Raw genomic sequence first — 24,630 nt, forward strand, 5'->3', positions numbered from 1 at the left:
TAGCCGGGCATGGTGGCGGGCGCCTGTAATCCCACCTACTCGGGAGGCTAAGGCAGGAGAATCGCTTGAACCTGGGAGGCAGAGGTTGCAGTGAGCCAAGATCATGCCATTGTACTGTAGCCTGGGCAACAAGGACAAGACTCTGTCTAAAGAAAAAGATATAGATATATATCCCTTAAGAAAGTATAAATCAGAATGAGACCAGAAAGAGGCAGGGGAAGTTACTTTTAGCTATTTGATCAGGAAAGCCCAGCTTAACTGTCAGAACTGGGGATTAAGAGGCAGGTAGACCCAGGATGGTGGTTAGAAACTGGGGATGTGGCATGATGTCTATAGTAGAGGCAAAACTAATAAAAGCAAGCACTAGGGAAGCCTAAGTCCATCTCTGTAGCGGGGAGTTCAGATGCTCTCAGGAAAAGGGCATACGCTGGGAAGCTGTGTGAAATAAAGATGGAAGAGGTTAGCATTGAATGGCAAACCAAGAAATTTAGATGTTTTCTCTAAGCGAGTGCTTTCAATGTGGGGATAGGTTTCAGTATCACTTGAAACAACTGAAGGACCAATTGTTAGCGTAGCAGGAGACTGTTGAAGATATTTGAGCAAGGAAGCTCTGATCCATGTTGCACACCAGAAAATCAGCCTGCAAATCACACTGTGTGCACCGGGGCACGGGAGAGACTGGTGACCAGGAAGACAGGTTAGAGCGTGTGTCCAGGAGGGAGGTGATGGGATCTGAACTAGGATAGTATGACCATGAACCCAGAGGGGAGGGGATGGCAGAAATGAGATGCTGTGGATAAAATTGATAGGATATTGAGGTCTAGGGAGAAGTCCAAACCAATAACAAGATTTTGAACCTAGATGGAGGGTGAAAGGAATGGGGAACTAAACGCAGGGCAGAGTCAAAAAGGCTGACCATGAGTTCAGCCAGGTGTCGCCCGCAGCAGGCAGCTCGGTGTGAGGCTGCCACAAGCTGGTGTGGAGCAAGTTGTTGACCACAAGGATTTAGCATCTGGGCCCCTGAAGACAAGTCCACTGCCTGGGGGCAGTCTTTCTTCCCTGCCTGTGGATGCTACTACAGTCCCACTCAGAAATTTAGACATAAATTTGGGCAGTGTCATTCATTTATTTTAAAGATATTAATTCCCTCAAAAGAATTAAAATGCAGTTGACTGAAGGCCTGTCTGTGAGGGCATCAGGCCTAAAACACAGATTGGGCACTGACTGCTGTATTATATAGGGCAAGCTATTTTTAAAGCTTGTGATTGTTACTGTAGCCAGGAAACAGGCAGGAAATGAATGATTTTGCAAAAGATATAGACAGGAGCTAGATGGTATATGTGCATTTGTAGGAAGAGCAGTGCCACGCTGGAGCTGGCCACCCACACAGGCAGTGCCATGCTGGCACTCAGCCAGGCCATAGACATCCTCCGGGCTTCTTTGTGGACTGTTTTATTTATGTCAGCAAAACTGCTTGTCCCTCTTCCCTCCCTAGGACCTCTTTTTCGGGGCCCATAAATAAGTACACACACACACAGAAAAACTATCAGATAGAGACACGGTTCCATTTTTATTGATACTGCTTCCTATGCATTTACTGTAACACCCGTTTGTTGTTTTCTGATTGATGCTTCATAGCTGCATGTATTGATATTTTCATTTCTCCTTTCAACTGGGGACAGGTACTGTGCATCTCAAAGAGACTTCAGCTCTCCTTTCCTCCCAGAAACCTTCAGTGCTTAAAACTGTCAGTAAAATCCCTTAGAGAGTCTGAATGGAAACTTTGGTTTGCAGTTTCAAAAAAAAAAAAATAGTGCCTTTCTGAGATAGTTGCCCAACTCTAAGTAAGAATGGTTGGATCAGGCGCTCCAAACAGGAACTGAGATCCACAGGTGACATGGCCATATGGGAGGGCAGATGCATAAACCCTGCAGAATGAATCTTTCTCCTTTGAGTGTTTTTTTTTTCCCCTCAAAATAATGAATTTTTTATACACGCATATACACACACAGGAGTCATTTTTAGCTTTTTTTTTTTTTTTTGAGATCTTATGGGTAAAAGAAAAGGCAAGGAAACTTGACAATTTTTTTTCCTTTTTTTTTTTTTTGAGGGAATCTCACTCTTGTCACCCAGGCTAGAGTGCAATGACTCAATCTCGGCCCACTGCAACCTCCGCCTCCTGGTTTCAGGTGATTCTCCTGCCTCAGCTTCCTGAGTAGCTAGGATTACAGGTGCCCACCACCACACCCGGCTAAGTTTTGTACTTTTAGTAGAGACAGGGTTTTGCCATGTTGCCCAAGCTGGTCTCAAACTCCTGACCTCAGGTGATCTGCCTGCCTCGGCCTCCCAAAGTGCTGGGATTACAGGCATGAGCCACCACACCCAGGCCATTTTTAGCATTTTCATTAGAACTATAATAAAAGGATTTTCCAGATTACCCCCTTCATAGCTGAATAGCAGAAGGAAAGTGTGAGGGTAAACCCTGAAAATGCAGGTATGGTGGAGGTGTTTCGTGTCTACTTACATTTTTTAATAACTTTTTTATGACAAAGGTAGTACACATAAGGTCTGAAAAGGCTATACATTTGGCAGGGCACGGTGGCTCATGTCTGTAATCCCAGCACTTTGGGAGGCTGGGTAGATCACCTGAGGTCAGGAGTTTGAGATCAGCTTGGGCAACATAGCAAACCCCAACTCTACTAAAAATTAGCTGGGCGTGGTGGTGCATGCCTGTAATCCCAGCTACTCAGGAGGCTGAGGCAGGAGAATCGCTTGAACCCGGGAAGTGGAGGTTGCAGTAAGTCCAGATTGCACCACTGCACTCCAGCCTGGGTGACANAAAAAAAAAAAAAAAAAAGAGAAAAATCAGATAAATTAAAAATCAGGTCATTGTTTTCTAGCTGTCTGAGGATAAAATTGAATTCAGCAAACATTTTGTAACAAGAGACATAATTCCTCTTGTAGTCTAGATGAGAAAATAAATGTATAAACTAACAATTTTAAGTAAAACCATAAATTGAGGGGTACTGCCGGGTGTTTTGAGTGACTCAGTAAAAATATTAAGGAAAAAAAAAAACCTGCTTGAAGAGAAACACTGAACAGCCAGCCGACAGAATGAGAGAACATTTTTTCAATCTAACAAAGGGCTAATATCCAGAGTCTATAAAGAACTTAAACAAATTTACAAGAAAAAAGCAAACAACCCCATTAAAAAGTGGGCAGAGGACACAAAGAGACACTTATGAAAAGAAGACACTATGTGGCAACAAACATGAAAAAAAAGCTTAACATCACTGATCATTAGAGAAATGCAAGTCAAAACCACAATGAGATAACTATCTCACACCAGTCAGAATGGCGATTATTACAAAGTCAAGAACAATAGATACTGGCCTGGTTACAGAGAGAAAGGAACACTTTTACACTGTTGGTGGGAGTGTAAATTAGTTCAGTCATTGTGGAAGACAGTGTGGCAATTCCTCAAAGATCTAGAAGCAGAAATCCCATTTGACCCAGCAGTTCCATTACTGGGTATATACCCAAAGGAATATAAATCATTCTACTATAAAGACACATGCTCGAGTCTGTCCGTTGCAGCACTACTCACAAGAGCAAAAACATGGAATCAATTCAAATGCTCATCAATGACGACTGGGTAAAGAAAATGTTGTACACATACGCCATGGAATACTATGCAGCCATAGAAAGGAATGAGATCATGTCTTTTGCAGGGACATGGATGGAGCTGGAAGCCATCAGTAAACTAATGCAGGAACAGAAAACCAAACACCACATGTTCACACATATAAGTGGGAGCTGAATGGACACATGGAGAGGAACAACACAAACTGGGGCCTGTTTGGGTGGGCGGGGGAAGGAGAGCATCAGGAAGAATAGCTAATGTCTGCGGGGCTTAATTACCTAGGTGATGGGTTGATCTGTGCAGCAAACCACCATGGCACACATTTACGTATGTAACAAACCTGCACATCCTGCAGATATACCCTGGAAGTTAAAAGTGGAAGGAGGAAGGAAAAAAAGAACCTGCTTGTATGGCTTATCTTATAAGAAATGTCTGGTAAAATTTTGATGGTGGCTGTAAGTACAAGGATTCTCAGTAGATAATGACTTAATGATCTTCTTTTCTCTGTTGGTTTATTCATTTCTAAACCATTCTTGGCTAGTTTTAGAAAATTATATTAGTAGACAGTTAAGGAGCTTAGAAGTATGAATATAAGTTCTCAAATAGCCGTTCTTTCTTACAGGGAAACTATTAAGTTTAGTCAAAAAGGAAAGTTTATCTGGGGAAGGACCAAGGAAAGAGTAAGAGTTGCTGGCCGAGTTTCAGAGTTTTGCTTTCTGCTGCCATGGGGAAGGTTGGCCAGTCTGGGAAGGAAGCATTTGCCATTCTTCCTCTTAAATGACCGCTTATCACTTTAAAACTCTGTAATGCGTTAGCCACCTTACCCAAGTGAGGGTTAGAGCCCAGAACGGATGTTATGGAATAACCCTCCCCTCCCTGCAGCAAACAAAGATCTGAGTCACCCAAGTCTCCTTCTCCAAATAAAGGGCCTCGCAGTGCCTTCAGATTGGCTGCCATAAGAGGAAAGTTTCCTGTGTGTCTGGCAAAGGGAAACCCCATGCCCCCTCTCACATACATGAGCTTCTCCTGCTTCCAAAGGAAACAATAGCTCTACCCAGTGTTTTCCAGGTGAAAGTGCTGCTTAGAACTGAGTGTCTTATGACTGGCTGTTCCTGAGCAGCTATTCATAGGAGAAAATGGATTGATTTCCACGGGGGAATAGTTAAGGTAATGAGGTAAATAATTACCTCCTCACAGGGGCTTTTACCAGCCAGAACTTGCAACCACAACCCCACCCCCTTTCCTGTTCTGCCTTCCATTAGGCGGTTTGCATGGCAACTGCATGGGAAGGGCAAGTGCTTAGGAGGGGCTGTGCTGCGCTCACCCCTGTGGGATAGGAACCATTGATAACGTGTGTGTTGCTGGAGGAGAGAGAATTCAGTGCACCGGGGCTTATTAGCCTCTGCTGGAATTTTGGGCCAGTGAGCCATTTGTTATTCTACAATGAAAGGCTTTGGCAGTCTGCCATTTGAATTTTTTTTCAGTCCTTTTTGTGGTATCAGTCTGTCTATATAGAATTTTTACTTTGCATTCCTCAGGCACATAGAACCAATTAAAGACTAAATCAAATGGGCAGGCACTTAAATTATGAGCGTAAAAGTATTTCTAAAACCTTCCAGTATGCCTATAGTTGAAAAACAGAAGAATGTTGGTGACTACCCCTTTTTTTTTTTTAGCAATGAGCCATGTAGTTAAAAAAAAAAATCTCATCTTTCCTTTCTTCATTTCCCTTATTTAAAAAAAAAAATAACTGGTAGGCCTCAAACTAATATACCCCTGTTCTTCTGGAAACCACTAAAAAAGTTGTTTATTGTTGTAATGATGACTCAGAGAAACCTGGGCAGCTGTGCCAGTTCGGGTCATAATGGGCTTCTGTCTCTGAGTTCTGCAGTTGACTTGCCTTCACTTCTAATCTGTGTGTTGTCATTCATAATAAACGTGCATTTTAAAATATTTTACTTAATTTCTAGTTTGCCACAAGTCTTGACATGTTTTCCTCTCTGGATTTTTCTGTCTCAGTGATGCAGAAACTGAGTTTCCTCTCTCCTGGCGTGTAGGTAAACGGCTGTCTGCTTGACCCTGTGCCTCCTGTCCTAGTACGGAAGGGATGCCAGTCACTGCCCAGCAACATGATGGAGACCTCCATTGATGAAGGGCTGGAGACAGAAGGAGAGGCCGAGGAAGACCCCACTCATGCCTTCGAGGCCTTTCAGTCCACACGCAGTGGGCAGAGACGGCATACTCTGTCAGAAGTGACCAATCAACTGGTCGTGGTGCCTGGGGCAGGTACAGTAGAGAGGCGACACCAGGTTGAGTCTTCATGGTGTCATCTCATACTCCAATCACCAACAAGTGGTCATGACGCCAGCCAACTCCTAGAATTGAGCCGATAGTTTATTCCTTTATGGAGCAGATTCAGCAGGCCCAGCCTGGCAGCAGCTATCAAAGGAGATTGAAATGTCTGAGTTGGCTCCCGTAGCCCCCAGGATTTGTCTGGGTGCTGTATGATTCATCAGGGACTCTGCTCTTTTGGAGTGGCAGAGATCTTACAGATGCCACTTCTGGAGTATTTTCCTCACTAAACTTGAAGATGACTAAGTTGGCCAGTAAAAAGGTTCTGGAAAGATGTTTTGATTGGAGATTAAGGACATGGTAATTGTCAAGACTCAAGCTGGTTATGCTTTGTACCCTATGTTCCAAGAAGATATTATTGCAGTTGGTTTTATCTGTTCTGTTTTCTCTTAAAGGGAAAATTTTCTCCATGAACGACAGCCCCTCCCTTGACAGTGTGGACTCTGAGTATGATATGGGGTCTGTTCAGAGGGACCTGAACTTCCTGGAGGATAACCCTTCCCTTAAGGACATCATGTTAGCCAATCAGCCCTCACCCCGCATGACATCTCCCTTCATAAGCCTGAGACCTACCAACCCAGCCATGCAGGCTCTGAGCTCCCAGAAACGGGAGGTCCACAACAGGTCTCCAGTGAGCTTCAGAGAGGGCCGCAGAGCATCGGATACCTCCCTCACCCAAGGTGAGCACTTCCTCCTCTGCGTTTTGAAACTTGTGTCGGAGGGGGGTTTCTTGCCATCTTGGTGTGATCACCTATGATCACTGAAAGGCCTTGTATTTTATTTAAACTGTTTGATCTTTGTACTTTCTTTCAGGAATTGTAGCATTTAGACAACATCTTCAGAATCTGGCTAGAACCAAAGGAATTCTAGAGTTGAACAAAGTGCAGCTGTTGTATGAACAAATAGGACCAGAGGCAGACCCTAACCTGGCACCAGCAGCTCCTCAGCTCCAGGACCTTGCTAGCAGCTGCCCTCAGGTGGGTACCTTGGGCCCTTTCCTTGATGGCTCTGTGAGGATGACTTTGTCCTGAAGATGGTCACTTTCACTTAGAGGATTTCCTCCAGTCCTGGAGCAAACAGGTTCTTTGGGAAAACCCACAGCTCCTTTGGTCAGTGGACAGGTTCAACCTATCCTCGCTGCTCCCAAGTGTTCGATACCACATGGAGGCCTGGATACTCTCAAGCTGTTTTTGGCTCACAGGGCAGAGTATAGATGAGTAACCTCTTACAGTCGCCCTTGAACTCCCCTGTCCCCGCCACACATGCACAAATGAATAATAATGAATTGCACCCAAATGAGAAGCTTCTCACCACTACTTTTGATGTGGTATTACTTTAGTAAATATTACAAGTGGATTATTCAGACTAAAAATACAATACTGCTACTTATCTGGTTTTATTTTGAGCCTATTTTCAGTGCATCCAAGAGGATTATAGTTCAAGGCCCACATGAAGGCAATGGCCTCCTGGCGACACCAAGAGCCTTTGCTCTAATACTGACTAGGTAATTGTTAACTAGAGGTAATACATGCATGAATGTTCCGCAGAGTAACAAGCCCTTAGCCTGCTGGCTCTGTAAAAGCTTTGAGTATTATGTCTTAGGGAGTTGGGATTCCTCTTGGACATTTGCAAAGGTGCTTCAGCTAAGAACTGAGACGTTTTTCCCATGGGGAATTGAAAACTGTTTCCACCCCCTTGCTCCTCAGGAGGAAGTTTCTCAGCAGCAGGAAAGCGTCTCCACTCTCCCTGCCAGCGTGCATACTCAGCTGTCCCCACGGCAGAGCCTGGAGACCCAGTACCTGCAGCACAGACTCCAGGTGGGGTCCTTCTTCTTGCAAGTCCACCTCACTCTGCTCATCCAGAATCTGTCCTTCTGCAAAACAGAAACCTGTTTTGCCTGGCATTTATTTAGGGTAGCTGCTTGATTCCTTATAGGCAAGTAGGTTTGACTCTGGACTTGTAGTTTCTGGAAACATGCAGATTCAGCCTTATGCTCTGTGTTGGTAGTGGAAAAGGCAGAAAGGCTTTGTCCTCAGGCCCCTCGAAGGGATATGCCACTGAGGGGTAGGAACGGGAAACCTGGCTTCTTTGTCTCTAATTATATTCCACTTAATGAGTAATAAATAAAATGAAAATCTTACATCTGCAAATTTTCTACATGGGCTTTCTATGTTGGTGCATAAAAATCTTAAAAAGTGATAAAGCCTAGATCTTGTAAAGAATGAATTATTTATTCAGTGGGTACTGGGGCTTTCGAGATCTAACTCCACCTTCCTCATTGCTTTTTAATGTCCATGAGTCTCTTAGTCCTAGTGGACTTTTGGAAATGGAGTGGAAACTGAAGTAGGTGAGATCTGAGATGGCCCAGGCCTGCTGGCCCAATGCTCTTTCGGGTCTCAGAGCAAATGTCAGTCCCTTCCCCCATGTGGATTTTGTAGAATACAGTTGGATTCATCCTGCAGACAGAAGCACATCTGATGACAGCATCCTAGGTGACAGCACATGTCACACTCGTGTTGTTTTTCTCCTCTTCCAGAAGCCCGGCCTCCTGTCAAAGGCACAGAACACCTGTCAGCTTTATTGCAAAGAACCACCACGGAGCCTTGAGCAGCAGCTGCAGGAACACAGGTGAGAAGGGGGCTTTGGCCAAAGAATTTGCTTCCTTTTCTGGAAGCCTTGAGAATGCTGAACGTGTTGTCCTTTCCCTCTCACATTCGCCACTACTAAGAAAATAGGTTTTCCGCATCTGCCACGGGCCCTGTGAGCATGATTACTCAGCGGATATCTTAGCATCCAAGGAGGACTGCCGTCAGGCAGTGGCAGCCCTAGGGTGTACTTTGTTTTCCTTTTCTTCTGGCATTTCCTCTTTGGGGTATGACTAGCCCCAAGCTTTCACAATCAGTGGCCCAAAGCCACGGAGGTGGGGTAGGTGGCAGAGAAGCCTTGTGTCCTCCTTACTGTCATGTGTGCCCATGGGCCTCGCTAGTAGAAGGAGCTTGGCCAAGGTAGAGCTACCCTAATCAATCCATCAACTGCAGACACTGTGTGATTCTCTCCCCTTCCAGCCTCTCCAGAAGGGAAACCACCCTTTCATTGTATAAAGAGAAAAATTCGGAGTTGAGAAAATGCATTTCTGCTCACATTGGCACGGAAGGAGCATCAGAGCTGGGGGACAGAAAATGAGATTAGGTTTAAGGAAACTCAACACAATGGGTTCCCATTCCCAGTTGTTTTTGCTGACATGAGAAAGAGAGACCTAAGTAGAGGACTGAAGCTAGTGACTGGTATTGCATTTGCATTAAAATTGCCATCACTTGAGAAGACTTAAAATTCTTTCCTTTGATATTACCAATTTAGGCTCCAGCAGAAGCGACTCTTTCTCCAGAAGCAGTCTCAACTGCAGGCATATTTTAATCAGATGCAGATAGCAGAGAGCTCCTACCCACAGCCAAGTCAGCAGCTGCCCCTTTCCCGCCAGGAGACTCCACCGCCTTCTCAGCAGGCCCCGCCGTTCACCCTGAGCCCGGTCCTGGAGCCTTCCTCTGAGCAGATGCAATACAGCCCTTTCCTCAGCCAGTACCAGGAGATGCAGCTTCAGCCCCTGCCCTCCACTTCAGGTCCCCGGGCTGCTCCTCCGCTGCCCACACAGCTACAGCAGCAGCAGCCACCACCGCCACCACCACCGCCACCACCACGACAGCCAGGAGCTGCCCCAGCCCCCTTACAATTCTCCTATCAGACTTGCGAGCTGCCAAGCGCTGCTTCCCCTGCTCCAGACTATCCCACTTCCTGTCAGTATCCTGTGGATGGAGCCCAGCAGAGCGACCTCACGGGGCCAGACTGTCCCAGAAGCCCAGGACTGCAGGAGGCCCCCTCCAGCTATGACCCACTAGCCCTCTCTGAGCTACCTGGACTCTTTGATTGTGAAATGCTAGACGCTGTGGATCCACAACACAACGGGTATGTCCTGGTGAATTAGTCTCAGCACAGGAAGTGAGGTGGGTCAGGCAACGGAAGAGTGTATGTTTCTATTTTTATTCCAGCCTTTTCAATTTAAAGCTTATTTTCTTGCCCTCTCCCTAATGGGAGAAATCAAGTCACCCAATGGAATCAGAGGGCCTGTTGGGGTGGATGTTGCTTCCTCCTGGTTCTGCCCCACCACAAAGTTTTCTGTGGCAAGTGCTGGAACATAGTTGTAGGCTGAGGCTCATGCCTTAATGTCAAGTGGAGCAAGCTCTCAAGGGAGGCACTGACAAATGTGTTCCTAAGAAGACATTCAGACCCAGGTTTTATGCCGGATTACATCAGTTTATTATCAAGGGCAACCTTGGTGAAAGCAGAAAAGGTGTGTGCTATGGCATATATATGGGGGAAAAAAGGCAATATATTTTTTCACTGAAGGTGAGCAACAACATATTGCTACAAGGCAAATCAAGAAGACATCAGGAGATCGGGTGCACAGGGAATAAAGGAAAGCTGTGCTTTGTCATTGAATCCTAAGTTCTTACCTGCTGATGCAAGTTATCACCCAAGGCCATCACAAAGCAGTGGATCGGGGCCACTAAATAACAGCTGGTACCCCTGAGACCACCTTCATGTCCATTCAGGAGCAGGTGACACACCTCTTCAGAAGGTGCCCTGGGTTGCCGACTGTCAGAATGTACTCAGGACTCCAAAGGTGTCACACGTAGAACTGACAGGAGACCTGCCACAGTGGAGGCAGGGGGCAAGAAACTCAAGAAAGCATCAAGAGCACCAGCCCTGGGCCAGGGAAGGCAGGCTCTTCCTGCAGTCTCTCTTGGACACTGCTGGCTTGGGGGCAGTCGGTCTCCAGGGTACCTGTTGTCTCTTTTCCAATGTAATAACTACTTTGACCTTACACTATATGTTGCTAGTAGTTTATTGAGCTTTGTATATTTGGACAGTTCCATATAGGGCTTAGAGATTTTAAGGACACGAAAAATGAACTTTTACGTCCCATGTGAAGTGGTAGTGCTGTGCCTTTCCCCCAGATCATGCTTTAATTCTTTCTTTTCTGTAGAAACCAACAGTTTCCATTTATGTCAATGCTAAATCCAAAGTCACTTCAGAGTTTGTTTTCCACCATGTGGGAATCAGCATTCTTAATTTCCTTAAAGTTTTGACTTGTAATGAAATGTTCAAGTATTACAGCAATATTCAAAGAACCACAGATGTGTTAACCGTTTAAGCAGATCATCTGCCAAACTCGTTATATTACTAATAAAACTTAACCAGTGCTTACAATTCAGTCATCAAAGTAAGTGAAAAATAGATGCTATAGCTAGCTAACTGTATCCCTAGAAGTGATGAGTAATTTGTCATTTGGACAGTTAACATCCAGGTGTTACAAATTCAGTGTTAATTCAAAGATGATAGTTTCTGCCCTTCAGAATGGCTCGTTCCATCAGCAGATGAATGTGTTAAGCACAAAGCATCTTCTTTAAAGCACAGAGTCTAACTGATGCTGCATCTAGAAAACACCTTTAAGTTGCCTTTCCTCTTTGTAGTTAGTGTCCAGGCAGGTGAGGAAGTATGGAAAGCCTAAGGGGTTCCATTCTGGCCATGCGAACCCAGCCCCTACCGACGTTAGTAACCTGAGCAGTCCCTGTTGCTGGCCAGAGACTGCCTGGTCGCCAGCCCTCACCATGGGTGCCAGGACGCTTTGCAGAGGCACTGTGCTCGCAGTTGGACTCTGGATGTCAGTGGGAAAGGGCAGTATGGGGACTGTCATTTTTGTGATTTAATCATACACAGTGAAAATCCAGGAAGAATGACTTAAGCTCCTTCTGGGAGTTGTTTATTCCTACTCATGCTTAAGATTGATGATTTCGTGAAATAAAGAACATGATTTCATTTAAGAGATCATTTCATTAAGATCTCTAATCTGTTTTGAGTCTTTGCAAAATAGCCAGTTATAAAATGGGGCTTGATTTGTTTAGACTGAAGGAAGACATTTTCCCAAGATATACTACAGAAGTGCTGCTGCAATATTTGCGATATTAAAATGCCTTCCAGATTGAAAGTGAAGGCCGCTCATTTCAGAACTGCAGGAATGGTATAGTTACAGCGTGATATAAACTCCTGCCCCCCAACAATGCCATGAGTTGCTTAGTCCAGGAGACCTGGGAGCTAAGGCAGGATGGTTAGGCTGACAGATGAGGGACTGCAGAGAGGCTATTTGAAGGTTAGGGACCCAGAGAGAAATGGAGAGACACCCTGCAGTAGCCAGGCCCATCAGGAACCGTCAGGCACAGCAGTGGTGTGAACACCGGCCTGATGCACAGCATGATCCCTCCTGCTGGAACCTGTGTTTTAAGCGCCTATTTGCTTATCTCATTTATTTCAAGCAGAAATCAATAAATTTCATAACCCTCTGTATTGACTGCAATGTAAGCTGCTGAGGAGACTGGTTCTGTTGGTCAGTCAGGTGTTTGCTCAGCCCTGTTTGATCACGTCTGCTGCCCTGTCCCCAACTTGTGACCCATGGAAGCTTCCAAGCAGTTTTCTCTTCATCAATACTAATATAACACTAAGAAGTCTTAGTACCACTCTTTCTGAGGGGCTACTCTGAAGCACTGACTTGCTTTCCAGTCTGTTTCACAGGAGCAGTGTGTACACTACTGTATCATCATCATTAGCTTCATCATCCTGTAAACCAGGCTCCTCTGAAGAGACTCTGGTGAGATGAACGTGAGGTAAAAATTTCATTCGGCAAAAAGTGCAATATGTGTGGTACTTTATTTTTTATGTTGTTTTAATCCAGGAGTATTAGTCTCTGCTCTGGGAGAAATGCACTAGCTCTGCAATTTCCAGCTGGGCAAGTGTGTCTCCTCTAGTATTTCCATGCAACTGATATGCTGGCCCCTGTAAGGCAAATAGCACGTTAGCCCGACAGGAAGAGGTGGTCCACTTTCGCATTCCCAGTGACACCAACCATCCCCAGCTGCCCCCTCGCCACCTCTGCCTGCACTGCCCTCTGCCACCATGGGAACAGGAGGAGGCTGATGGTCTACACCAACGACCTCCAGAATCCATGGGTGGGAGGGCACCAGGGCCCACCAGAGGAGTGGAGCTGGGGCTCAGGGACTGTTCGTGCAGATCTGAGCAAACCCCTTCTCTTCTCCATCCACCTTTGCCTCCTAGGAAAGAAAAAGTCAGTGGCCCTTTCTCCCTCAGAAATCAAGAACTCCTAAGTGTTTAAACCTGTCCTGTAGTCAGTGAATGGGACAGGAGCCCAGGACTGAAGCCAGCCCTCACCTCTCGTGCCCCTTCCTGACTCTGACCCTGGAGTAATGAGGGGCTCTGTGTGTTGATGGGGAGCAAGGGGGAACCCTCTGTAGGAATATCAGCCTCTCCCCTGCCCCCTACCCTCTCCCATTGATCGAAGGCCCCAGCGGAAGAGACTCCTCCTGAGACCGATTCCCCAACCTCCACCCACACACCAAGTGTCATCAGTCCTAAAGGCAGGGAAACGCTCACAGAATTCTGCCCATGGGTTAGACGTGGGGAGAAGGATATTCCCAGCTCAGGAGTGATTAGGTGATCAACCAGAAACTAAGGCAAGGTGACAAGCAGCAGCCTGGAGTCACAGTTGCTCAGGGTCCCAGGCATGTGGGCACCAGAGCAGCCTCTGGAGCCACGCCGGCAGTTCAGGATGCAAGGTCAGAGTGAGTGAGCAGTGCTCCTTCTGTGGGTCCTCCAGCCTCTAGTCAAGCCCCAGGTTCATAAATGCGTTTGGATTACATTTTAAAACCTGTACCAATAGTCACACTTAAGCTCCCTATTGGCTTAAAGAAAATTCATACTCCAGATAACTTTTTCCCATTCAACCTCCTGTAGAGACAATACGCAGTATCATTTCACAGTATTGGTCCCCATGAACAGTGGCTGACCCCAGCACTGAGTGACTTTTGCTGCACTCGAACCCCTAAACAGCTGTCTCTACTGCCTCCTCAGAAGCCACCCAAGCCGCTCAGTCTCTTGGTGCCTAGACATCAAAGGTGAAAACTGGAGAACAGGGAGGGTCATAAGTTGGAGTCATTGTACAGGTAGGGATCTTTGATCATTTTGTTGCTTCTGGGTTTTTGTTTTTGTTTTTTATCGAGATGGAGTGTCATTTTGTTGCCCAGGCTGGAGTGCAGTGGTGCAATCTTGGCTCACTGCAACCTCCGCCTCCTGGCTTCAAGCGATTCTCCTGCCTCAGCCTCTCGAGTAGCTGGGACTACAGGTGTGTGCCACTGCATCCAGCTAGATTATGTATTTTTAGTAGAGACGGTTTCACCATGTTGGCCAGGCTGGTCTTGAACTGCCGACCTCAGGTGATCCACCCCCCTTGGCCTCCCAAAGTGTTGGGATTACAGGTGTAAGCCACCACGCCCAACCTGGAGTTTTTTTTTATAAAACTTATCTTCAGAGCGATGTATGAAAGACAAGAGCAGTATCCTCTGCCTGTTTCTAAACTAGACAAAGAGATTTTCGTAAAGTTTCTGTCTCCCTCCTGACAGGTTCCACAGTGTGGTCTGAAGCACCTGTGATGTCAGAGTTCTTGTCTGGTTCTTGGTGGCGGATGCACAAAGACTGGAGCCTTTCACCTCCCAGTAGCCTGTCACATAGTTATTTTCCCATTTTTTTTCCCCCAATTAAGGTAACCTGGCTGATTCTCAAAGACTTTAAAGCTGGTTGGGGGTGGTGGCTCAGGCCTATAATCTCAGCAATTTGGGAGGCCAAGGTAGATGGATCACAAGGTCAGGAGATCAAGACCATCCTAGCTAATATAGTGAAGCCCCATCTCTACTTAAAAAAAAAATACAAAAAAAAAGAAAGAAAAAATTAGCCAGGTGTGGCAGTGCACACCTGTAGTCCCAGCTACTCAGGAGGCTGAAGCAGGAGAATTGCTTGAATCTGGGAAGTGGAGGTTGCAGTGAGCTGAGATCGCACCACTGCACTCCAGCCTGGCGAGAGAGGGAGAATCTGTCTCAAAAAAAAAAAAAAAGACTTAACAGCCATCCTAGGTGCACCCCACAAATCCGGGCAGGTTTCAACACATCAGCAGACTCGGGCACAGACTGGGGCACAGATAGAGAACCAGGCGGCAACACTGCCTGCAGACTCACCCAGGGAGAGCTTTGATGGGTTCTGCCGGATACTCCACTTGCCCACCCACAAGGGAGCAATAGCATGTATTTGTACATTAGTTTTACCAAACACCTTCATAAGCAATCTCTTCTAATCCTCACAATAATGCTATACAATGAGTTGGGGGAGACACTGTCCTTATTTTTCACAGCTGAAGAAACCAAAGCTCTTGGAAGTTTGTGACTTCTCTGAGGTCACAGCTGGTGAGTGGAGGAGCTGGGACAAGCGCTTGGCTTGACTGGCTTCTGGGTTTGGTGCTCTGCAAGAAGCCCTCTCTTTCCTCAGTAGCATCTGACGCTTTTCACAAGCAAACAGCTATATAAACAAAGCCCCCATTTTGGCCAAGCACAGGGCGGAAGTGACATTGTTCCTACAACCTTATTCTCAACAGCCACCTGGCTTTGGGAGAGAGGCCGCCTTCAAGTGACAGTGCAGCTGTCCAGGTGGCCATGCAATGAACCAGGCTGAGAGAGACAAAGTCCCCACAGACCCACCTGCCCTTCAGCATCCAGTTAACTGCAGAAGTTTAGGCTCACCTCAAAGATGTCTACTTTTCCTGTTACAATATAGCAGTTTCCTACAGAACACGCCCCTCCTCGATTGCCAAGGAGCTGCATTGCATGGCATTGGGCCACCACTGCCGGCCAGCAGATTCCACCCCAGGAATGGTCATGAACTCAGCCTTTGTCTCAAGGAGGGGTGTAACATTTCCTTACAGTCAAGCCCCATCAAACAGAAGTGCTTATTAGATACTTTTAGGATTAAAAAAGTAATAGCAGACTTTGACTTAATACTGTCCTTTCAGAGGCAAAGGGGGTGGGTGGGGGGAGTTGTTTTAAAAATAGAAGTTCAAAACAACATCCTGGAAACATATGACCCCAGACGGAATAATGTCACATTCCCCCGTGCAGATAACTGGGCTGCTCCTGGCTCTCTGGTGCCTGTCTGCTGAAGATTTGCTCAGTCAAGGAAATTCAAGTGGTGAGACCGCTCCACCATGGGTGGTAAAAGAAACCTGCCTTCACCAAAATCTCTGAAGGGGAAAGAAGCAGAAAGGTTTGCTTCACTTTGGGGACTGCAGTTTGAGAAATAAAAGGGGTACAGAGATATTTGCACTTTGTAGAAAGGGCAAGATTATTTGCTTATATCTGAAGGGAGGAGGGTGGTTTTGCTGGATGTTTGGTCTGAAAGAGTTACTTTTGATAAAGTTAATCTAATTGTAGTTATTTTTTCTGTGTGCTTTTTTTTTAATTAAGAAAAAAAATGGTGAGTTCAATAGCTTTGGTATTTTGAGTGCAAATCATAATAGCTCCAATGTGAATACAAATCAAAAGTGTAACCTGTTCAATGTTAGAAAATTGCCTAAAATGCAGTGTAACAAATAATCTTTGTACCAAATGGTAATTTAAATGGGGTAATTTTCTGCAAGGAAAATGTACTGTTTTTATGTTTCCAACCCTCTTGAATTAAAATAAAAACAACTTGTTTTCTAAGAGCCTGGGTGGTGTGAATGTCAGGCTAACACGATAGGGCTTCCGCCTCATCGGGCGTTGGGTGGAATTTTTAGAGTATGGAAGAGGGCCGTGTTCTCTGAGCTCTGGTGCTCATTTCAGGCTGCAGAAAAGGACAGCGGATAATATGTTCTCATTGACGTCAGCAGGGTAAATAATACCTTGCTCCAAATCGCCTGAGTACACGTTAGCCGCTGCAGATCGCTGACGGAAGCACTGCCAACCGCAGCCTGCACAAGGACAGGGCCCCACTGGGCACTGCTTAATTACTGCTCCTTGATTCTCAGAGTCCCAGGGCAAAGCCCATTGGCCCAGGTAGTCTGGGCAAGGGCCTCGTGCTGCAGTAGGAGGAAGGGCGGCAGATGCTGCACAGGGCTCTCTTGTGGGGCTCTCCGAGGACAGGCAGCTGCAGAGCAGGGGATGGAAATGGGAAGGGGTACTGCGAGCTGCCAGGCAAAAGACTCTGCTACTTAGTCACGATGTCACATCTTCTCTGAGGTCTGCCAAAGGCCTCGACACCACACGCCACACACACACACACACACACTGCACGCCATACACACACACACACACACACACTGCACGCCACACACACACACACACTCTCTCTCTCTCTCTCTCTCTCTCTCTCTCTCTGCATGCCCTCACAGAGGCAAGCACCCTTTTGAGGCCCAGCTCCGTGCCCTCAGGGTGCTGGAGACACCATAAGCCATGCTGTTCTCCTGTGTCCTGGACCTGTTTCAGTGCCAGGCCCAGAGTGAAAGGCCACTGTTATATCCAGCTTGCTGGCAGCAGGGTCTTGACTGAAATTTGGTTTCACTAACACCATTTCAACTGAGCCCATGCTATAGAACCAAGACAGTGCCCACCCTGCGGGGTGGCGGTGGGAGGGTGCAGTCGGCAGGGCCCACACTGCCAGAGGCTGGAAGGAGCAGAGCCTCACCGACTTCCACTACTGCCCGGCTCCACTGACAGTTGCTCAGTCCTGCCTTAAACTGGCGGTTACCCCTTGGCTACCCAAAATTTCAGTATTGCTGAGTTTCATTTCTTTTTTAAGGAAAGCACTAAATTTCCGTAACGATGTTTTGCAGACTTTTTCCTTTCCCACCAAATTTCTCCATTCTTATTCTGTGTTGCCAAAAACAACTCCAGTGCCCCAGGACGCAGGCAAAATAACAGACCAGCGGCCAGCCAGGCCCCAAACCCGCACTCCCCAGGACACCCTTCAGTTCTGCGGCCTTTGTGAGTCGAAGGCTCCACCAGGATGGGGAAGGAGAGCTGCAGGGAGGCCTGCACCCCAAACCTAGGGCCTCTACCCTGTGGAAGGAACCGGCCGGCAGAGCCTGCACTTCCCAAATCCTTCATCACGATGCAGGACAGGTGGGAATGGGGCCCGAGGTTCTGTTCTTGGCGAGGAGCTGCTTTCTGCCCCACTAGATCTTAAATCAAGGGTTTGCAGAGCCCCTTGGCACACTGAGAAAAGCAAGCTATGAACTCTTCCCAAAGAGTATGTACACAGACCCAGAACTTGGGACATAGAATTTCAGGACAGAGGTTGGTTCCTGGGCCCAATGAAGCCCCCCTCCGTGCCATGGACCAAAGTTAGGAACCTCTGGAAGGCCGAGGCAGGCGGATCACCTGAGGTCAAAAGTTTAAGACCAGCCTGGCCAATATGGTGAAACCTCGTCTCTACTAAAAAATAAAAAATTAGCCAGGCATGGTGGCAGGTATCTGTAATCCCATCTACTTGGGAGGAATCACTTGAACCTGGAAGGCAGAGGTTGCAGTGAGCAGAGATCATGCCATTGCACTCCAGCCTGGGCCACAGTCTCAAAAAAAAAAAAAAGCTCACAGGGACCCTCCTTGCTGAAGGGGTTTAATCTGTCCCTGGGTGGATCCAGATGACAAGGGGCCTCCTGCCCTGCCAGAAGCCTGTTGGCACCATGGGAGGAAGTTCTGGTCTTTATGCACTAAATCCTGGATGCTATGTGGCTACAAAGGAAATGTCACCTGCACAGAACACGGCTGCTCTGCCCTGCGGGCTGAGAGCATGGCTCTGCCGTTCTCAATTCAGCCCCGCCAGTGACTTCAAAAGCTGAGCAGCAGCCCTTGAGTGATGGGTTATTGCACAGGAATCATCCTGGACAACGTCCCTTAGGAGGCAGATGTGGGTCCTGACTGAAGCGAAGGGCCTGGGCCCTCCCTCAGATAGGCATCACTGGCACACCTGCTTCCCCCCAGGTATGAAGCTGTGCCCACAAATCACTCAGGCCAAATCCAAGGTCAGGCAGGACAGGGAGCTTGCCGGGCACCTCTGCCACTGGTCTTTCCAGCAAGCCTTCCTGCTGCTGCCTCCCTTTGTATGTGTTTCTGGGGGGATTTTCCTAGGGCAGACTGACTCAGAGCTGCTCTGAAATTGGCAAAGAGAGAGTCCAAGCCCAAGAAAGCATGAGATGGGCTGAGCCACCAAGCCAGCACAGGGTCTGGGAGGGAGGAGAACGAAGGGAGGGAGCACAGCATGGGAAGCAGACTTCCCCTGGAGCTGAGCCCCCAAAAGCTGGACAAGCAGAAAGGCATTAGGGATTGAGCTTCTCAAAGGGAGAACTGAGTCACTCTCCTCGGGCCAGCTGAGAGAGCTCTGGCTCCAGCTCCCTCCTCATTCCCCAAAAGTGAGATGCCCAAAGTAGGCTGGCTGACAACTCAAACCCTAAGGAGTCCATTCATTGTCACCCAAGGGCCACCCACATGGTTGGGGGTGGGACACAATGGAATGGAGGAAAAGCCACCAAGGCCTTTCCTCCAAGCACACCACATACACTGCCCAGAATCCACGGTCTTGCCTGTCCCTTCCATCTGGGACCCACCAGAACTGCCTTCCAGTCACTACACAGCCAGAATGCTTAGCAGCACCCCTGTGCCAGCAAAGTGAGAGCCGAAGGGCAGGCAGGCAGTGGGAGGGAACCACGAATGAGAGGGCCAGGCAGAGGGCTGGGCATGGAGCAAGCCTGGGAGAGCAGGATCCAGCTCCCATCCAGCCCAGGAGCCGCCACCTGGCCACCCTCCAGCCAGGGACTGTCCAGGAGGCAGCACAGAACCTCTGGCAAGAGGCCTTAGCCCCTGGCGCCCTCTCAGCCCTGCCACTAACCCAGGCCAATCATTGTAAAGGCTGGCATCTCCAGTGGTAACCTGGAGCACAGGCTGGCTGGCCTCATCCTGAGTTTACTTCGAGGGACAAATAAATGCAGCCTGGCATGGCACTGCCTGGAAGACCCCCACGCCCTGGAGAGCTATCACAGAGTCCCACTTGGCCTGTCTTGCTTTAACTCTTGACTGCCCCAACACCAGATACAGAAAACAGCTGCTTCCTGCCTGTGAGCTCTGCCTTCACAGACATAAAGGTGGTTGCACTGTTCCGAGCATCTGCTCCAGACTAAGAACCAGGAACTCAGCCCCAGGATTTCTGAATTTCCGGAAATGAGTTCTAGGCAGCATCAGCCACAGGTTCCACAAACATAAGAACATGCCTGAGAATGTATGTCACAGTAGGAAGACGTTTTTATCCCCAACTTTTAGGTCAAGCTCCTGGGTGGAAAGGAGTTGGAAGGCCTGGGGGAGTCTTTTTGTGCAAACAGCTCAGTCTTCAAGCGCCACAGGGAAGAAGGTGCCAAGAGCAGGTCAGAGCCGAAGGACCCTGCTCCAGCAAGCCCAGTCACTGGCCTATGTCTGACTTCCCGATGGACTTCAAGGTCCAATTCCCTTAGCTGGAGGCCACCAGGAATGGGATCGAGCATCCCTAGGCTTTGGTTTTTGTCATCAGTCCTCAGTTCGACTGGACTCACACCTCCTGTAGTCTTTCTGGGTTCAAGAGAACTAATGCTCTAACCAAGAGGTTGGGCCCCTAAGGAGCTCCTCCCCTTCAGGCACCTCCCGGCGAAGCTCCTTAGAGCTGTCCTTCAGACCCGCAGGACAGCACGCAGGCCCTACCAGCCTGCTCTCTGGGAGGGACAAGGACATGCAGCCCTTCCCGATGCTAGAGGCTGGCTCTAGGACAAGCAAAGATCCTGAGCTGCAGAATGACCGCAGCCTCAGGCCTAGAACAGCCTGGTTCACCAGCAGGTGCTGGTTAAATCCACAGAAGAGACACACGTCAACAGGCACAACTCAGAGACCCTAGGGGCCCAAGGGACACTCTGCAGAAAATAAGGAAGGCAGGAATAAAAAGAAACCAGAGTAGAAGGGGCAAGGGAGGCAGAAGGTGGCCTCAGCAAGTCAGTATGTATACAGGACAGACTGTCCGCACAGAGAAAAGGAAAAGGCAGAGGTTGGACGCAGCCAGGCCATGTCTGCAGCCATTATTTATGGATGCTTCACTTGACTTCAGTCTCCAAACCTGGGCTCAGCATAGAGACTGAATGTCCCTCACAGCTGCTCCTTCCTGCAATAACAAGACTGACATCACTGTTGTCAGGGAAATGGTGTTTTGATTAAAATCATGTGACAGCTACTTCGTGATTCAATAAACAAATCCCCTGTTAACCCTCGCCTGACAAGGCCTCCCAGCAACTCCATCCACCATGCGACCGTCCAAGAGCAAGCCGCTGTGCTGACCTGGGGCAGTAGGGTGTGGGAGGTGACCCACGCTGCTCCCTGACAGGTACTGCCTGAGGGGGACACATGTAACATCCAACACACAGGTACCTCTACAGACTTCAAGGGCACCAAGGAGGTGCCCCTCACAAAAAGGGACTGGCTCTCACCTCTTCCATTTTTTCTTCAAGCGGCAGGCCCAGCCCCTGGGATGTCCAATGGCTCCCTGAGGGCCCTGAGGCTGGCTGAGAACTGACAGAGTAAGGCACTCACTCTCACCCCCTTTGGACAGACTGGCAAGTCAACTAAGCACCCTAGACAGTGAGGGGTTAAGAATAATTTCTAGTTGCAATTGGATGACTTCCTGGATCACTCACTTGGCTGCTGGCCCCTGACACACAGGGCTCTGCCTGGCAACAGCCAATTCCCTTTCCATCTCACCCTCGGGTCATTTTCCTTAAGTGAAACAAATGCATGGAAGGCTCCCTGAGTCATGGGGCGGGGGATTTTTCTGAGTTAAATGAACTGAAGCCTCAGAGGCCTAGCACCACCCGGCCTCCTTTCCTGGAAAACAGATTCCCAAATAGACATAACAGGGGCTGGGGGAGTTTCAAGACAGACCAAAAAATAATGATAACAGGGGCTGGGGGAGTTTCAAGACAGACCAAAAAATAATGACAGCGCCTACCACGTAGGGTGGGTGGGTGAGGATTACATGAGATGTGAAGTGCCTGACAAGGTGCTGCAGTTACCAAGGCTCATGTAACAGCAGCTCATCTCAGTAACTCCTCAGTAACAAGGCTCATGTAACAGCAGCTCATCTCAGTAACTCCTCAGTTACCAAGGCTCATGTAACAGCAGCTCATCTCAGTAACTCCTCAGCTAGGAGGCGCAGCCCTGGCCGTCACGGCTGAGCACGTCAGGCATAAGAGAGCCACCTCAATGATCCACGCTCCGTCAGGTCATACCACGCATCAATGGCATGAGCAGTTGGCTCTGAATTTGTAGAAAGACGTAACCCTTTTCTTCCCAAAGAAGTCTGTGGTTTAGGCCTAAAAAAGTGTGTTACTATCGTTCCCACTCCTTTAGCCAACCTCTCCTCCCTGAGGCCTAGTTCTGTGAAGGGGACATGGACTCCAAGGGCTGGCCACCCCAGGCATCTATCAGGACAGTGGTCACCCAGCACTTCCTCCCACCGTGCAGCCACTGCAGAAATGGCTGGAGCTGCCCACGGACAAGTATGCAGCCCCTCAGGAAGGCAAGAACATTCTAAGATGAGTAGCTGCGATTCTGGACCTGAACAGAAAGAACGTTTGCATGGCTTTGGTTCACATAAAATGAAAAGCCATGTGACTTAAAAAGCAGCCTTTTTCATGTTACTTAATAGAATTTCCACCAAGCGAACCCACTAGAGTGGGTGTGGGAATGTCAGATTTTTCCCCATGAACTACACGCAGTCTGACATCAGCACAAGGCAGCCAGGCCCGCTGCACTCCTTTGCTGAATGTATCTGTAAGTCACAAATCACTCTCCTCATGAATGGCCCTCAGGCAGTGGCTGGCACCGACTGCCAAACTGGGACTTTTGTACACCATTCCCACGCAGAGTGGCATCCAATGGGGCTTGCAGAACGTCTGAGCTGTTACAGAGAAACTTGCAACTATATTTATCTTAAATGGAAATAGCTGAGAGGAGTTGTGGCAAATCACTTCCTATATTCTATGAGGAAAATGGGAACAGCCCCTTTATACAAGCAACTCTTCACCAAACTACCAGTGTCCTCTGCATGGGCCTTGCTGTCGGTCTGGGAGGCAATGGGAAATGGGCCTCAGGCCACAAGTGACAGCTCTGGCCAGTGACCTGCCCCACAGAAGGCATTCCCAGAATGAAGGAAATAAACCAGCAGCAAGCTTTAAAAATCTACTCCGGCCCTTAAAACTGGACTCTTCCCCTGGGGACAAAGTGAGAGGTGCTAACTCTCTGCCTACCTTGCGGTAGCTCCCTGCACACCAGGCCACCCTGGCTGCCCACAGCCCCAAGGGCAGGACTCAGCCCCACGCTTCCAGGGCACTTACCTTCCCTGTGTCTTCTCCAGGCACTCTGGGTCTTGGGAAGTGGCTCTTGTCAACCCAAGGGACACTGGGCTCTTCACTGTCCTTCACAGGAAAATCTAGCTTCCTCAGCCTTTGTGCCACCACTAGAGACACAGACAGTGGTGCTGTAACTCTCTCTGACAAGGGCACATCCCACCCAAGCCCACCTGTGCTTCCCAGCCAGGATGCCTTCAGTTGTCCCAGCAGAGATAGGAAGTCCAGCAGTAACCTACAAGGATATGGGGCCCTGGGCAGAGAAAGCCGAGGCAGTCCAAGGCTGTGCTGAGGTGCCTTTCCCTCAGGGCCCTGGAAAGCACTGCCCCATCAGGCCTTTTGGTGCCCATGTGGGTGTTCCCCATATCTTGGTCACTGATGGCCGCCGGAGCCCCAACCACAGTAAAGACCTAGCTCCTTTCAGAGCTCATACTAACGTTAAGTTTAAGAGAACAACTCTGGAGATAGAAATGACTTGGCTTTTCAACGCAATGAGTAATTAAACTCTCTTCATCCTCCAGCTTTCCATCCCAACTGAACGTTACGTAATTTCCTAGAAACAGCAGGCTCATGGAGGCAAACGGGGGACAGCGAGACTATTCTAGGTAGAGGACTGGAGGGAGACATGTGAGGGAAGAGGAAAGAGGGGAGTAAGGAACTGCATGGAAACAGGAATACTGGAGAATCAAAAGGAAACAATTACATCACATCAGACTGGGACAGTCACCTCAGCTGGTAAACCGGGAGAACACTGGGCGACATGCGCTCTCCCTCTAGTTTCATATCCAAACAGTGGAGAAAAATAGGAAGCTTTACGATAAGAGTCTCACCATTTTTTAAAGTCAGAGGAATTTAAGTAAAAGACAAGAAGACAGAGTAAGCACCGGACCTGCCTGGCCACCCTGCCCTGCTGTCGCCACAGGAACAGAGCCAAAGTGACGTCTAAGGGTGAGCCCCAGCTTTTCAACTTAGTGACAGCACAATGGTTAACAAAGGAACAAAAGTGCACCAAGAAAACACCGACACAGCTTAACCACAGGGTCAGGAAGGACAGGCTTGCTTCCCTGGAGGTCTATGCAAGCAACCTGAATGCTTGCACAAGCCAACTCAAAGGTCAAGCTGCCTTCTCTGTGGAGTCAGGACAAGTTGTCTGGCAAAGACCCCCTGGGGCTCTGCATCACAGTGGCCGCACTGTGGGATTTCTGTGAGCTGACGGCAGCCCGTTATTTCAACAAGGCCTCTTTAGAAATCACGTATTCACCTGTTTTCCTTTTTTTTTTTTTTTTTTTTTTTT

General features: G+C 48.2%; 2 protein-coding genes across 2 annotated transcripts in view; one reads left to right on the forward strand and one right to left on the reverse strand.

The window, feature by feature from the left end:
* Positions 1-12,734, forward strand: part of SIK2 (salt inducible kinase 2) — a 121,783-nt gene extending 109,049 nt beyond the window's left edge. Inside the window, exons 10-15 of the mRNA XM_017517657.2 lie at positions 5,701-5,929; positions 6,391-6,675; positions 6,809-6,972; positions 7,702-7,812; positions 8,532-8,623; positions 9,353-12,734. Coding sequence (XP_017373146.1) covers positions 5,701-5,929; positions 6,391-6,675; positions 6,809-6,972; positions 7,702-7,812; positions 8,532-8,623; positions 9,353-9,974 — 1,503 coding nt within the window. The 3' untranslated portion in view covers positions 9,975-12,734. The remainder of the gene's footprint in view (positions 1-5,700; positions 5,930-6,390; positions 6,676-6,808; positions 6,973-7,701; positions 7,813-8,531; positions 8,624-9,352) is intronic.
* The window catches only part of PPP2R1B (protein phosphatase 2 scaffold subunit Abeta), a 41,383-nt gene continuing 29,483 nt past the window's right edge, over positions 12,731-24,630 (reverse strand). Inside the window, exons 13-14 of the mRNA XM_017517668.2 lie at positions 23,325-23,446; positions 12,731-12,880 (exon numbers count right to left, since the gene is read on the reverse strand). Coding sequence (XP_017373157.1) covers positions 12,785-12,880; positions 23,325-23,446 — 218 coding nt within the window. The 3' untranslated portion in view covers positions 12,731-12,784. The remainder of the gene's footprint in view (positions 12,881-23,324; positions 23,447-24,630) is intronic.

Source organism: Cebus imitator, unplaced genomic scaffold, assembly GCF_001604975.1.
Source record: "Cebus imitator isolate Cc_AM_T3 unplaced genomic scaffold, Cebus_imitator-1.0 Scaffold641, whole genome shotgun sequence".
In the NCBI taxonomy this organism is placed as follows: domain Eukaryota; kingdom Metazoa; phylum Chordata; class Mammalia; order Primates; family Cebidae; genus Cebus; species Cebus imitator.